General features: G+C 42.9%; 1 protein-coding gene across 1 annotated transcript; it reads left to right on the forward strand.

The window, feature by feature from the left end:
* Positions 1 to 12,078: 12,078 nt before the first annotated feature.
* Positions 12,079 to 14,869, forward strand: LOC143013048 (mitochondrial glutamate carrier 1-like). The gene is made up of 7 exons (XM_076166491.1): positions 12,079 to 12,128; positions 12,296 to 12,386; positions 12,504 to 12,622; positions 12,740 to 12,935; positions 13,062 to 13,219; positions 13,305 to 13,380; positions 13,501 to 14,869. Exons 1-7 carry the CDS (start codon positions 12,119 to 12,121, stop codon positions 13,658 to 13,660), a joined length of 810 nt encoding a protein of 269 aa, XP_076022606.1. The 5' UTR covers positions 12,079 to 12,118; the 3' UTR covers positions 13,661 to 14,869.
* The last annotated feature ends 965 nt before the right edge of the window (positions 14,870 to 15,834 follow it).

Genomic DNA, 15,834 nt, shown 5'->3' on the forward strand with positions numbered 1-15,834 from the left:
TGTGAGAATGCACGAAGGCAGAAGATGAGCAGAAGAGAAAGAAGGGCACGGTATGGGGGACCTCTGGCACCATACAAAAAAAAAAGTAAACATATGCTCTGCAGTTTATCCTCAAGCTTATCCTTATGTAACTCACACACAACACACACACACACACACACACACACACACACACACACACACACACACACACACACACACACACACACACACACACACACACACACACTCCAGACCAGAGAAACAGAAAGGACTGATCTATTGTAGTGGATGGCTTAAGATAGTAGGTGTTTCTGTTTTTTCTGGCGAGTGAGTGTAGGTGGCCCGGGTACAGAAATAGGTGTGGTTTTGATTCGGGTTTTATTTTCTTGTCTTGACTAACTGCTGCTCGTGTGCGCCTCCTCATCTTCTCCACCTTCAGATACCAGGCGAGTTTGGCATCATGACCGAAGTCTTGACAACAACAGCAGCATCTTTAAGCCAATCAAAACTTTAGACTACATTTTGTGTCCCTCACCTACTAAGTCTCGGAGGAAGATGTTCACATTCAACCACACGACCGTCACGGTGAACTCTAAGTACTGCAATCAGCAATTATAGCCATTATGGCCATATAGCATTGCATTATAATGGGATATTCCTGCCTGCATTGCACCAGCATCCACACAAAGCTGACATTAGGTTTTCTATTGATGAAATCATAAATTTGTAAAAATGGTTCAGCGAGTCCAGGCTGGGATATTGTCTCTCTGCAGCTCTAATCAAAGATCTTAATAAACAAGGCGCATATTAAGGATTTTCTATATTTTCTATATATCTAAATAGTACATTTTCTCGAACCTCTCACTTCAGACTGCAGTGAGTCAACTCAGAGAAATATGTGGGCAGATCAATAACACCAATGTTACTGTAAACATGAACATAACCGCTACTTTTCTTCTACATCATTCTTGTAAGCCGTTCTATTATAAACGCATTGTTTAAAACCCATTTTTGGATCAATATTATCATCACCAAATTCATCACCCTTGATGAACTGTTAGGTACTCAATGTGGCTGGTGTATGCAGTCAAAACCCACTCATCCATTTCATTGGATTCAACAAAATGGCAATCAAAATACGATGCATATATTTCATGTATGCATCGATCTATGATTATGCGACAATAAAACTGCGGCATCAGTGTTTTCCTGTTGTTTAAAGGACCACATGTGTAAAACTAAGACACATATCAGCTGAACAACTTACTATTGTTGATCAACAGCAGGTGGCAACGAAAAGCAAATGGAATGTGTTTGCTCAATATACTAGTAGTATATTGTAATACTTATACTAATAGTATAAGAATTTTTATTCCTCATGACAAAAGACTTTCTAAATGATTGAAAAAAGCTTGCTGAAGAATGAAAAGCTGCTGGTGCCCACAAAGAAAACAAGCTCATTGCATCCAGATTTGTCTGGACAAATCTGGAAAAAAAAAACAACCCAAACCCCATATTGTTAAAATATTTGTCTTGCGTAATCAAACACATTCCATTTGTTCATTAAAATGTTACTGTCATTTATCATGAACAGAATTTCAGTCATCTCACATACCACCAAGGGGGGCACTGGAGGTACACACACCACTGTTTGAGAAACATTGAACTAATTGATAAATGGACTCTCCACTGCGATCTGGATTCTCTTTCTGTTGCTGCATGTGTGTCATTGTGCTGCTGTTTCTGAGAAGGAGGCTTTTAAAAAGGCTGAAGGCTACAACCTGAGCTGCATCTCCCACCGTCCAAAACAACCTGCTGATAACAAAATATAAACATGAACACACACACACACACACACACACCTGGACACGCATACATCACCGATACCACCTTTCTTTGATAGTGTGTGTTGTGTTGGCTTGTCAGTTATCTGACTGTCCAGGGAGGAGGGATTTTTGGCATGAACAGTACAGTACACAGTGAAAAAGCAAACAAACAAATTGAAAGCCTTTTGTCCTCTAGGCAGCTTCCTTTCCACAAACTCTAAATGAGGTCTCAAGAGATGAGTTCAAACAGAAAATACTGCAGCTAACAGGTTGACTTAAAGGACAGCGGCTGCTAAGAGGAGGAGAGATAGATAGATAGATAGATAGATAGATAGATAGATAGATAGATAGATAGATGGATGGATGGATGGATGGATGGATGGATAGATAGATAGATAGATAGATAGATAGATAGATAGATAGATAGATAGATAGATAGATAGATAGATAGATAGATAGATAGATAGATAGATAGATGGATAGATAGATAGATAGATGGATGGATAGATAGATCATGTGACTTGCATGCATGTCGTGCAGATCAGCTCAGTTCACAGGTGTGAGATGTGTGAGATGTGGGAGATGTGGCACCTGAAACTGTTTTTTGGGGAGAGAAGCTTCCACTCACTCGCACTCTCGCTCTTCCTCGCCACCTTTAACACCTCAAAGCAGCTTTGACTCTGCGAGCAAATACATATTTTCCACTTTTCTTTTCATACCCAGCCTCTCCTCCTTCTCCCTCTCTCTCTCTCTCCCTCGCTTTGTTCACCCTCTCTCAGCCTCTCTCTCTGGGGTGCAGCAGCGCAGCGATACTTCTCCTATGATATGTTTCCTCTTCTCTCCACAACCCCCCTCATTTATCTAATTGCATCAGCTGATATGAGGCAGGATAACGAGGCCAGTAGTCAGTGTCTTCTGCTTCTGTGGCAAAAAATAAAAAATAAATCAAAAGAGATGACACAATCCAGTTTAGTTTTAATACACATTTGATCCGTCTTGAAATTCTCATAAATAAATCATCTGAACCATTAACGTGACTCCACTCACTGGTGCATCACTCTAACTACTGCTGCACTGGAGCTGCACTGTACTGGACACATTTCCACACGCTGCACTACAAAATACCTTTATAGCTCCAGCTGTGATTTAGCCGTCAATATCCTTATACCTACTATAGGATGGGGTGGGTGTGTGTGTGTGTATGTGGGGAGGGGGGGAGGGGGGAATACAGTGGCGTCTGCTTCCGGGGAATTTAATGCATAATTAACAAGTGAATAAGTGGGAAAGCGAGAGAGGGAGTCGTGCATCTTCGTCTTCACCAAACACATCACTACACCCTACAGAGAAGAAGGGAGAAGGTGTGAGGGACAGGATGTCTCGCTTTGCTTCCACTTCAAATAAACACCAAATCTCCCCCCTCAGAGCTGCTAACTCATTTCCTAACTCTCTTCATCTTTTTTTCTTCATCTCCCTCTTCTTCCTCACACCCTGGCTTACATCTCTTACTGTAACCAGGCCAGATGTCATTCTAAAAGTGTTGCAAAGGCTCCATCGTGACATCCTGACACTTGACTGGAACAGATGTTCCCAGACTCGAATGGCTGTAACACACATTATCAGCTCATATAGTGGAATGTGATGAGCTTATAAATGATGGAAAATACCATAAAGAGAGTCAGATATATCATTGCTGGGCGATGAGTCGTGTCGAGGGGGTCAACACTCAAAGCCCCCCAGCGCCTGACTCAACTTTATCCCGCCTGTAAGCTCATTCACACACTCGTTGCCTTCTGTTTGGAGCCTTTCACTGCAGCTGTTTCGCTCATCTTCTTGTACGTATTATTATTTATTTACCCGCTGATTTCTCCATCCAGCAGCGTGTTCGATCGAGCTGTGTGTGTGTGTGTGCGTGTGTGTGTGTCTTACCTTGAGTACTCGCGGCTGTGCAGAGCTGTGGGCTGGGTTCCGTTTCGCGGCAGCTCAGCCTATCCAGAAAAAAATGGAAACTCTTGCTTCCACCTGGAATCTACACTCGAGAAGGAACGAACAGTAACGACGCTGTTGTTGTTGTTGTTGTTTTTGTTGTTGTTGTTGTTTAGCTGCTGTGCAAAGAGCGACAATGAGCCGCTCTGTAACCTGCTCCGCTCTGGCACGACTGTCTGTTCTTCGGTAGGAATTAGTTTGCTTGTTTCTGACTGCCGCCCTCCCTCCCACTCACTCTCACTTACTGTCTCCCACCCAGGAGGAAGAAATAAGCTGCTCTCTCTCTCTCTCTCTCTCTCTCTCTCTCTCTCTCTCTCTCCCTTCCTCTCTTGCTCTGAGACAAACAGGTGGGCATCTCTGAAAAATGAATAATCATTAAAGATCAATGGAGGCTCACAATTGTAGCCAACTCAGCCCCCCATCCATTTAACTTTTTTATTCCCCACCTCCCCTCCCTCCCTCTCTCTGTCTGCTGTTGGAATTTCTCCGTCTGTCCGGATTGCATGCAGCAGATTGGGAATAGTCTGGATTAAACTGTGGGATTACACGCCGGCGTTCATCATTTCTATGCACACTGACCGGTCAGCTGCTGACAATGACATCAGCTCTTGGCAGAAAGTAACAAAGCAGACAGATTCATGTGGGTAGAGACGAGAGAAAGACAGACAGAGAGAGAGAGAGAGAGAGAGAGAGAGAGAGAGAGAGAGAGAGAGAGAGAGAAAATGTTAACCTTTGAACTCAACAGCAACAAATGAACAAATGAATCCAGCAGAGTGCCAGAAGGCATGTTGTGTAGGGCAGAGAGGCTACCTGTGTGTGTGTGTGTGTGAGTGTGTGTGTGTGTGTGTGTTGCAGATATGTATTGTGGCTGCGTGCAGTCCGGTGTGTGTTTTTGTTGTGATGCACACAGAAAGCCATGTGTGCCTGCATGCTGACAGATGGCTACTGTAATGACGCAGGAACTAACTACTGGGACTCTTCAGTATGTGTGTGTGTGCGTGTGTGTCTGTCTGTCTGTGTGTTCCCATATTTGTGGACATTTTTATGTTTGTGGGGTTTTATATATGAGTGTGCGTGGGTGAGGCAGTGGCTCAGTGGGTAGTGCTTCCGCTTGGGAACCGGAGGGTCGCCGGTTCGAGCCCCTGCCGAGGTGCCCCTGAGCAAGGCACCGAACCCTCAATTGCTCCCCCCTCTGCGAAGGGTGGTAATGTAATGTAAGTCGCTTTGGATAAAAGCGTCTGCCAAATGATCGTAATGTAATGTAATGTCAGAGAGAGAGAGTCTGAAGCAACAGATCACATTTCCACCAGCCCTCCTCCGAACACAGACATACACAAACACACACACATAAAACCCACAAACGCAAATATGTGCACAAACATGGAAACACACACTGGAGAATAAAAGGGCATGATGTCGTTTTGTCCGTGTGTGTCTTTACAATCTTTGCCCGCAGACATTCACAAGAGAACATTAAGCCTGCAGCAGCTTCCATTTGCTGAGAACACATTCATATAAAGGTATGTTTCTCTCTCCCTCTCTCTCTCTGCGCTCTTTGTGTGTCTAAAAGCAGCTAAAGGTCTCATCAGTGAAGGCTTTGGGTTTCTGCAACAGCTTTATCCATCACTTACAGGCAGATTCTAATCACACTCTTCATATAACGTTTGCATATACCGGAGTCAAACATTAAGAGTTAACCTTTGAAATATAATATCGGCCATTACGCTTCAAGACACAGGCATAAACACCATTACTTTGTTAAGATTATTTTGAACATTATGAGTTCCACAAAGCCGTAGTGTTCACCGATGGGCTGAGCTTGTTCATGACACTGGCTGTGTGATCATGCTGGGTATCAGATATGAGAGTGTTAATGGTGGATATAGGTGAGAGTGCTGTTAGGTTCCATCATGATTCATCCTGGTGAATCACTGATAAGCACTGACCGCACTCTAACAGCAGAGCTAAGCTAGAAACGGCAGATGCACCTCCCGTGGATCTGGAGCGACAGGGAGGCCGACACCCATTGTGTCATTAAAACAATGCTGAGAGCACAGAGTTAGAGATAAGTGAATGCCGCCCGAGCTTTCACCATTGGAATAAACGTCCATGCGCCAAACCTGGCACTGGGTGTCAGCAGACTTCAAGGCCGGCCGCTGCCTTGAAAGAGGACTGGGTGCTCCAGCTTTGCTTCACTCATTCTTTCTGCTCTCATTTCTCTCTGCGTACACAGTCTTCTCCGCTCCCGTCCTTTCTCTGCTCACCCTTGGCCTTATTTAGTGAACATGCTTCTGCTTGTCCGTGCTTGAGATTCAATACATAACCATTACAAACCTCACAGGCTCGGATATGCTATTGATGTATTTGAGCTATTATCATGGTCCACGCGTGAGCATCTTTGTGCACATCCTGACACCCACTCACTTGTCGCAACTCATCAGTTTAAATGCTTGTAATTGTTGTGGATGCATGCAGCAATAGCTTAGTCCATGGATTTACATGCAAATTTTGTCTTTCCTGTCTTAATTTAGAATTAAATCCCTAACTGCCTACAATATCTAGTGTGTATTTGAATTTTTGGCAAGTAATATAATGCTATTAATGCTGTGACATCTTCTGCTCGTACTCCATGTGCTTGAACACACACACACACATGCACACATGAATGCACTCACCATGTGTTTTACTGGAACGTCTCCCACTTCCTTTTGTCGGAAGCTTACCCTCCCTCTCCCCTCTGCCATGCTGATCTCTTCCGTATCCATTCATCTTGTCCGACCTCCCCTCCCTCGCTGTCGGATATCACCAACCCTCACTTGGTCACTGTCCGTTGCGTTTCTCTCTCTTTCCCTCCAATGTTGCTTCATCCTCCTTCTCTCCCATTTTCCCGCACAGTCTTTTCAACATTGGCCCTCCTTGTTGGGCTGTGGGCCAGGGAGGGTCAGAGGCAGGGTGTAATTACTTCACTCCTCCTCTCACAGCAAGCCAAGGGCAGGATAGAGAGGAAGAAGATGAAGAAAGATAAACAAACTGATCATTTATTTACATCTCCGGCCCTTGATAAATAAATCTTCTCATCCATTTTTATGACCCCTACAAGGCCAGGAGACACATGGAGCATTAAACTGAACTCACAGTCCCATTTGTATTCATGGGGAAATTGGAATTATTTCTGTATTTTGTTTGAGCAAAGCGCCGATTCAATGCCACCCTTTGACAATAAATTTATATATTTGAACATTAAGAGATAAATACAGTGATATAAACTGATATTTTCCCGAACGCTCAATGTGGCATAGGAGAGTTGGCCTTAATTTGTGTAGCTATATTTGAGTCGTAATGTAGGGCGGGCAATGCCTCCTCGACTTTAGCACTGGGGTGGGGGGAATGTGCATATTTTTAAAAATCGCTAGCAGTCTGAAAAATTGACCATACATAATTGAACAAACATGAAAAGGATCGTGGACTTCTCTGGATTTGTTTTTTATTCTGCTTAAACCTTGTTGAAGCTACAGTTATCCAGCTTCCCTCAGACTTGGAGCCTAAATGGCAGCAGAACTCATTAGTAAAAGGTTGTAACACACACGCATTGGGATATTTTCCAGATCTTTAGGGCACTGTGAATGCTGTGGTTAATTACCCAAACAAGTGAAGGGAGGGGTATTGTTTATGCCATGTAGGCCATCCTTTTCATTGTCTCTGTTTCTATTCTTATCCCAGCTGATCAATGATATTTCCTCAGCTGTCTGTGGCCACAGCTCGCAAAGACAGGGGTCACCAATTACGGTGTGGCAGTAACCTTTATTTCTGTCCTCTTATTGGGAAAAAACCCTGCATTTCCTCCACACATAAAGTAGGTGAGTCAACATGCACTTACATATATTTGAGAAACATACCCACATATGTATGCGGTATATAATTTGAATTTTAATGAGATGGTGTCTGAGCGGGATTGCACAATTCAGAGGACAGAAGTAATAGAAACATAAACATACACACATGCATACATACATAGAAGGAGACAGTATACACATAAAAAAAAACGGGATGAAATAAACACATTTTTTGCTAACAATAAAAGATGGCAGATCTCAAAAAGAAAGTTATGGAAGGGGAGCTACTGCACATGTTACCACTAAGCCCTCTTCTTCATCTAGGTTGATTATTTTAAGCACTGTGAGATTGATTCTGAGGCCCTGTGGGGGCATGTCAGGGCTGTGTGAGTGAAAGGGAAGGTGCACACAGAGTGAAAAGAGGATAAGCCAAACGTTACAGCACAAATTATCACAATGGAGGAGAGGATAGGAGGAGGTCTCCAGATTCCCGAGGTTATTAATGAGAGTGTCAATTCAAGGACAGCAGGGATGATTTGGGTCAAACTATTTCTTCTTCCTCCAGAGGTGTCCCAAGGTCGCTCAAAGAATGAAATCAAAATTAAAAATGTCCTAACATGAAATGGGCTGACAATACAGCGGCAAGGCAGTTCAATATTTGTTTGAAACACTGGCAGATTTACTTTTATTTACTTTTCTGTTTTGTTGTCTGAGACAAAGATACAACAGACAGATAAGCTGAACAGAAACCCAGTGGTTGTATCGCGTCCTTGCAGGTGGTTGCAGATTCTGTGTATTTTCATTCCTTTCGTTTTATTAGTTTTTCTGAAACCATCCATCAATCATGATATTCTTCCAGTACTGCTTTTCCTTTTTCATTCGACAAGTTTTCTGATGCTGTTACCTCTGCAACGTAACATCACCCCAGTCTAAATTACTTCATATAAAATTACTATAAATAACCGCCCTTGTGTCATGTCAGCTGTTACATCTGCCCATGGTCAGTTTGTTTTTGCAGCCTTGGCTGGTCGTAAATGGATGATTTTCTCAGGTGAGTCTTCTTCTGTTCACACTGCATCTTAGTGCACCCCATATTACTGTGAGCATTTTAGACTTTATTGGTCTGCCATCTAGTGGAAAAATTAAGCCACAACAGGGCGTATATTTCGGCTAATACGGGTTGAGTTACTGAGTGTAATTTGTTTCGTTCCAATCAGTTCACTGAGACTGAGACTGAGATATCTACTATCTATCTACCATCTCAATAAAAATACAGAGATTACTGCAAACATCATATAGTGTCCGTGGCTCTGAACAGATGGTTCTTATTAAAATATTAAATCGTAGTTTATCTGTGAAGATAAGTTGGAGATACAATTAGCATTCATCACATATCTCTTAAAGTTGTTTTTGCTAACGTACCAAATACATTGCTCGTCAAATGTATAATCATCTGGAATATAGGGAAGAGCTGAAAGAATTCGATAAATAGTGTTTTCCCATCATGCCATGGGAGTCCACCTCTCAGTCAGAAATCAATCACATAAAGAAAGAGTAAAACGGGGAAATCTACGACTTCCGCACGTATTTTGTCTTCTTTAAAAAAACAAAAACAATTCTGCTCGCCCACGTGTTCATTTTCACAGCACACATATGATTTCAATGTTTATTGAAACCATACGTAATACGTGAGAGACACACCAAGCATTATATAAAGTGAATGGTCCCGTAACTTCCTGGTGTGGGCGGAAGCTCATTGTAGAGGTCACATGCTGAGTGCTCGTCACTCCACCAATCACCTCGGGGAAGGTCTGAGACAAGAGCCAATCGTTGCCCTTGCAGGGTATCACCTGATACGGGTGAGCGAGTGAACAGAAAGTATGGGCCCAGTGAGCAGTCTTAGCAGGAGAAGCCAGACGGTGCACTTTGTCGCCCCTGGTGGATGTGACTCTCACCGGCTTGGAATCACTCGCGGCTGGCAAATGAGTGCGATGTATGAGGTGGAGTACTGCTCCAGAACCCAATTCAGACTACTCTCCTCCCACATTTTTACTCCTTTTTACTCATGGAATGAATCAGATAAAACAATATTTAGCATATTGCATATTGCATTTGTGCTTTGTATATTAAACTACCATCAGCTGACAAGAATGTGACAAAATAACCTGAAATGTCTTTAATTGTATCATCTGTTTGTTCATCTTTTTGTCCACTCTTTTTTTACCAGAATGTTACACTTTCTCTACATCACATCGAGCATCTGCATACAGTATATGGACAATTGCACAATTATCTGTATCTTTTCATTTTAGCTCACAAATATTTATAATTACTGCTCCTATTTCATTTTAATCGTGTATTTTATTTGGTCATAAAAGCACGACACTAATACATAAAGAGCTAATTGGCATCGTTTTATATTATTTACTGGGCAGTCCCAGTAAATACAAGAACAAAAACAAAAACAAAAGCACAACAGTAAAAGTAATATACAGGATGGAAGGAGCTTAATATGATTCACATCATCACAATATAAATGTGATTATGTTCAACACCACGACTAATGTGTCATGTACATCTCAGGTAGAATATCTGTGTGCAGGTGAAGCTGTATCTCACTGTGGGTGGAAGCTCATTGTAGAGGTCACATGCTGAGTGCCTGTCACTCCACCAATTACCTCGGGGAAGGTCTGAGACAAGAGCCAATCGTTGCCCTTGCAGGGTATCACCTGATACGGGTGAGCGAGTGAACAGAAAGTATGGGCCCAGGTGAGAAGTTGTAGCAGGTGAAGCCAGGGGGTGCTCTCTCTGGTGGATGTGACTCTCACCGGCTTGGAAACACTCACGGCTGGCAAATGAGTGCAATGGATGAGGTGCAGTACTGCTCCAGAACCCAATTCAGACTACTCTCCGCCCACATCCTTATTTTTACTAATATATATAAAAACCCGCTTCTGTTATCCAGGAAACTCATAGCAGACTGATTTAACACATGTATATATATACAGTATGTTACAAATTTGCTGTTGTCAGGGTATCTTCACAGTAGATCCATGCAGCAGCCAAAGTATACAAACTGTATTTCAGCCATGTGCGATAAACTCTGACATTAGTACGTTTGTTTAAACGTCTTTGCTTTCAGTCGAGCCTCATCTCCAGTGTAAAAGGGAAGTGACTCATGAGCACTGAACCTGCTAAATGAAGGCCTTTAAATAAGCATCCCTTTATATAAATCTTTCCTCTGATAATAAGATGGGACTTTTGAGCTCATGTTCTTCGTATAGACCAAATCATGAAGACAGGGCTGCTTATTTGATTTGAGTTTGTGACACTAACATTGCTTTTATAATATACATGCAGGTGTATTCTTGGAGGCTATGGCTTGATGTTTGAGTCTGTCTGTGTTTCTTGGCTGACGGTCAGTGGGTGGGGGCCGGTGTGTAATTCATCCTGGGATCAGGGCTGGGCTTGCCTCTCTATATATATATCCTTGAACTTAATTCTACTCTTGCGTTGCTTGGTGGCTCTCGGAGACCCTCAACCTGCTCTCCCTCTGTAGCCTTCTACATCGTGCCAACGAAGCACCCACCACATCAAGATCATGGCCCAGCAACAACAGATTAGGTATGAACCCTCTCTCCACATAATGCATCTCTACCCTCCAGCGTGACATGACAGGTTGGGAGAATTTGGAAAGGAGCGTGGCTTATCTATTCAATTACATAGATTATAAATGTTGGTTTGAGAGAGCTAGGCTTAATGGGCTAATATAGGGATTCATACAGGCTTTGGGTTGTGTAATACCACATATGCTTGGACACTGGTTTTGGTTTACTATGTGAAAAGTTATTTTTGGATGGACAGATTCCCAGAGGCAGTGTCTGTACTCTCTGCTCAGTTGCAGTGGATCTGCCTGCCAGTGCTTCTCACATATACTGAATCATTGAATCAGTCAACTTCCTTACATAACCATTCATTTCACTCTGCAGGTTATCTATTTAATTTTGCAATTTTGTGTTTAGATGACCAGTCTTCATTAATATTTTCACGTGTGTGTGTGTCCCTGTTTGTGTTGCAGTCTTCCAGCCAAACTGATTAATGGGGGGATAGCAGGCATGGTGGGAGTCACCTGTGTTTTCCCCATCGACCTGGCCAAGACCCGCCTGCAAAATCAGCGCAGCGGTCAGCAGCTCTACAAGAACATGTAAGAGCCAAATGTACACTTCATGTTCTCCTCTGGCCTGTGTGAAGTCAAACCACTTTTATTTAGCTTGATTTGCATTATAAAGAGATGTCAATCAACATAGTGCGTACTTCAGAACCATTCTCCAATCCATTCAACCAACCATTCCTTTTCCCCCCCAAACTAGTTACAGCACATTTTGTGTTTATTGTAGATTATCTGACAGTTATGAGTAACAATTCATATATGTTTTGTTTAAATCCAGGATGGACTGCCTGATTAAGACAGTTAGATCTGAGGGATACTTTGGCATGTACAGAGGTAAGACTAATACACACACTAAAGTGCTCAATATGTGAATCACTATGTTGTGATAAGTCTACTTACACATTTCTATTTGCCTCACAAACTGTGTATTATTCATGGACAGTGGCAGTGTGTGGGACTGGAGTTGTCTCTTTGTCATGCCTGTTATTTATTTGCTTTAGGAGCTGCAGTTAATCTGACCCTGGTGACCCCAGAGAAGGCCATCAAGCTGGCAGCTAACGACTTCTTTCGCCATCAGCTGAGCAAAGATGGGTGAGTCACACTGTTCCAAAATAATCGATTTACACAGACTTTAGCAAAGGCAGCCATGTTTCGTTTTTTAATCCTACCATTGTGTGTGTGTGTGTGTGTGTGTGTGTGTGTCCTCAGTGGCAAGCTGACAGTGTTAAAGGAGATGCTGGCTGGTTGCGGGGCAGGAATGTGCCAGGTCATTATCACCACTCCCATGGAGATGCTCAAGATCCAGTTGCAGGATGCCGGCAGGCTAGGTAACACTACCAGCAGCTATTTTGGGATTGGTTAATAAGATCCTAAAGAAAGACAATCACCTACAGCAAACAATGTACAATGATAGAATGAGACGGTATCCTTCCTGTATCTGCCAGCGGCCCAGCAGAGGGTGATGCCCAGCGTGGTGGCCACTCTAAAGATGGGGGGGACCACTGCTGTCCTCAGCCGCTCGTACAATGCCAGCCCTGCACCTAAGATCATGCGTGTGTCTGCTACTCAGATCACCAGGGAGCTGCTGAGGACTAAGGGAATCACGGGACTATACAAGGGACTGGGTGCCACACTGATGAGGTGAGAAGATCTCTGGTGTCCTTGTGACTCATTTACAAAAATCGGACCCACAGAGGTTCTGTTGGTTGGGCTGCTCCATCAAATGATTCCAAGTGTAGTGACCCTGCTTGTCTCTTGCGTTTTCAGGGACATCCCCTTCTCAGTTGTGTACTTCCCCCTGTTTGCCCACCTGCACCAGCTTGGTAAGCGATCAACCGAAGACCCCAACGTGCCTTTCTATTGGTCTTTCATGTCTGGCTGCCTGGCAGGATGCATCGCTGCTGTAACTGTCAGCCCATGTGATGGTGAGTTGACTGTTCTATCGATCTATTCGATATATAGGTATTTTATTTGTTTAGCCGTTTAACAAGTTCTCTCTGCCTTGAACAGTGGTCAAGACAAGGCTACAATCACTCAAGAAAGGAGCTAATGAGGAGACGTACAATGGAGTGGTGGACTGTATAAGGTAAAATAACAAAACAAACACTCCTCTCATTGTGTACAGATGTAATGATGCTCAAACCCAACATTGTGGATCTTCAGGTTGACCCATCATCGACTCTGCATCCTCTCTTTTCCTTTGCAGAAAGATCCTGCATAAGGAGGGTCCCGGGGCCTTCATGAAGGGGGCCAGTTGCCGGGCCCTGGTGATCGCGCCTCTCTTTGGCATTGCCCAGGTCATGTACTTTGTTGGAGTCGGAGAGTTCCTGTTGGGATACAGCCCCTATAATATGTACTCTGTCTAAACAAGCTACGGTACTCCCCCTGTCCTCCTGTTGCCTTATCACGTTGCAGGCAGCTATGCCCCCGGGCGTAGCTATGGACGCTAGCACTCTGTTACTGTGTACTTGTGGAGGCTTTCAGAGTGACAAAATGCTAAGGGGACCAAGTAGATGCCATTTTGATTTAAAGTGGTTTCAAATCTTGCCTTTAAGCACGACTGTCTTTCATTCATTCAATAGACTGAAATTGAAACTTCACTCGTCTATATGGGCTTTAATGGAGTCGACTGCATGAAAAGAGGGACAGATGTGAGAACTGTCCATTCTTTCATCATTGTTTCCCTCAATGAGGGGCCGGAATCACATCATTTAAAGTGACTTAGACGAACTTGTCTCCTGTGGCACCCAGATGCACCCCATATCACCTAACCTGTAACCCTAACCTGTATGTAGAACTCGGCGATGGCAGTCTGTGGGTGTTACCGGGAAGAGAAGAGTGAATTGACCAAATACTAGCAAAGGCTGAATATGGGAACTTTAATAGCTCCAATCCTGTTTAAAGGGTTGTGTATGACACTGGGCAATGTTTATGCTTCCTGTCTGTATAAAATACTTTTTTAAGACTTGGTGAGTACCAGCTTTCTCTGATTCACCACACACACCCAGGTTGTGTCAACTTCAGAGGGTTGTTGCTTACACATGAAACACGTGCGCTGCTCATGTGTTGCAATGTTGTACCAGGAATCGCAAGGGGTGATATGACTTCTAAATCTGTCCGGCTCACGTCCACCATTTCTTTTTTTTAAAATCTACATCGGTCTATAAATAGTGACATCACAAAATGGTTACTTATCTTAGGTGTTATCTTTCTTCCATAACCTTTGTGGTACAGGTAGTGGACAGATATCACATATAACTTCAGAGCTCCACAAACAGCTGTGATTCATTTTGTTTCAGATTTCAGGACAGGAGATGAGCTTGTACACGGGTGTGATGAAGGCTTACTTTTACTCACTGTGCTTTTGGGACCAAGTCTATTGAACATAATGCAACACGACCTTCTCCTGGCCTCCTGGCCTCTTAGCAGACTGTGATTATTTGCAATTAGTCAGGTTTGCCTTTCAATACACTTCAGTGTCCTAGGTTACATATAAACAGCAATCCAGACTTCATTTCAGTGTCTGTAACCTAGATATCTAAAATCATCTAAAATCACACTATATTAGTATTTTCTTTACCTGCGAATCACCAAAATCATGCTAAGGGAGCAGTAGTTTGACTTTGGGCCTGGGTCCCAAACTTCTTTGGCCAAAATCTTAATTGTAAATATATATATATATATATCATATAAATTTGTAATTTTCTCGAACTATGTGAATAATCTAAACTCCATGTCAACCATGTGGGACATTTGTGGGACGTGAAAGTCTCATAATGTACATGATAACAAAGCTTTCTGCACTGAGAACATGTGTTTCTTCCAAGACTTCTGAGCTGTTTCCAGTTGAAGGGTATTTAAACTGGATTTAATTTTTTTTTAACCGTGTAAAAACAGATTTATAAATGTCGAATAAATATTCATAAACGTAATGTTTGTGTTATTTGTGTGCGTGTATTGAGGTATTGCACTGTGTACACAGTGGAAGGCGTCTTACTTTTCTGATGCAACCTTGAAAGGTGTCGCGTTGCCTCTCCACACATGCGTATGTTGGTGGAAATGTGCATGCTGCAGTGTTGGAGTAACTCTACCCGCTGCAGCCCCGCAGGCTGTGCTGCGTTGCACACACAACAGCCAGCTGTCTGCTGAGCTCGAGTGCAGAAAGGTGAAACTCTGACATGAAGCTCTAAACCTGGAAACCTGCCTCATCACTGGAGACATCAAATAGAATCAGCAAAGAAAAATAAACAGGGAATGAGTTTGCAGTATGTGTAAATATAAGCTCTCAATTTGATTTACATATTCATAAGTATTCTTGTTTCATCTTGGTCTCATTCTTTGACGTGTTGGCATTAAAGTCACATTTAATTTTGGTGAAACTTAGCTCATATTCATGTACTGCTGCCAATCAGAATCAGTGCCAATCACCTGTTACTTCTACATTTAGAGTTACAGTAGACAGAGCATTTGGATGCTGCTGACAGACAGGTGCTGATGCAATAGTTTGCTTGTTTCAACGGTAAATACATATTTTGTTTTT

The sequence above is a fragment of the Genypterus blacodes genome, unplaced genomic scaffold (genome assembly GCF_046128005.1).
Source record: "Genypterus blacodes isolate CSIRO-AG114 ecotype Tasmania unplaced genomic scaffold, CSIRO-AGI_Gbla_v1 ptg000156l_1, whole genome shotgun sequence".
Taxonomy (NCBI): Eukaryota; Metazoa; Chordata; class Actinopteri; order Ophidiiformes; family Ophidiidae; genus Genypterus; species Genypterus blacodes.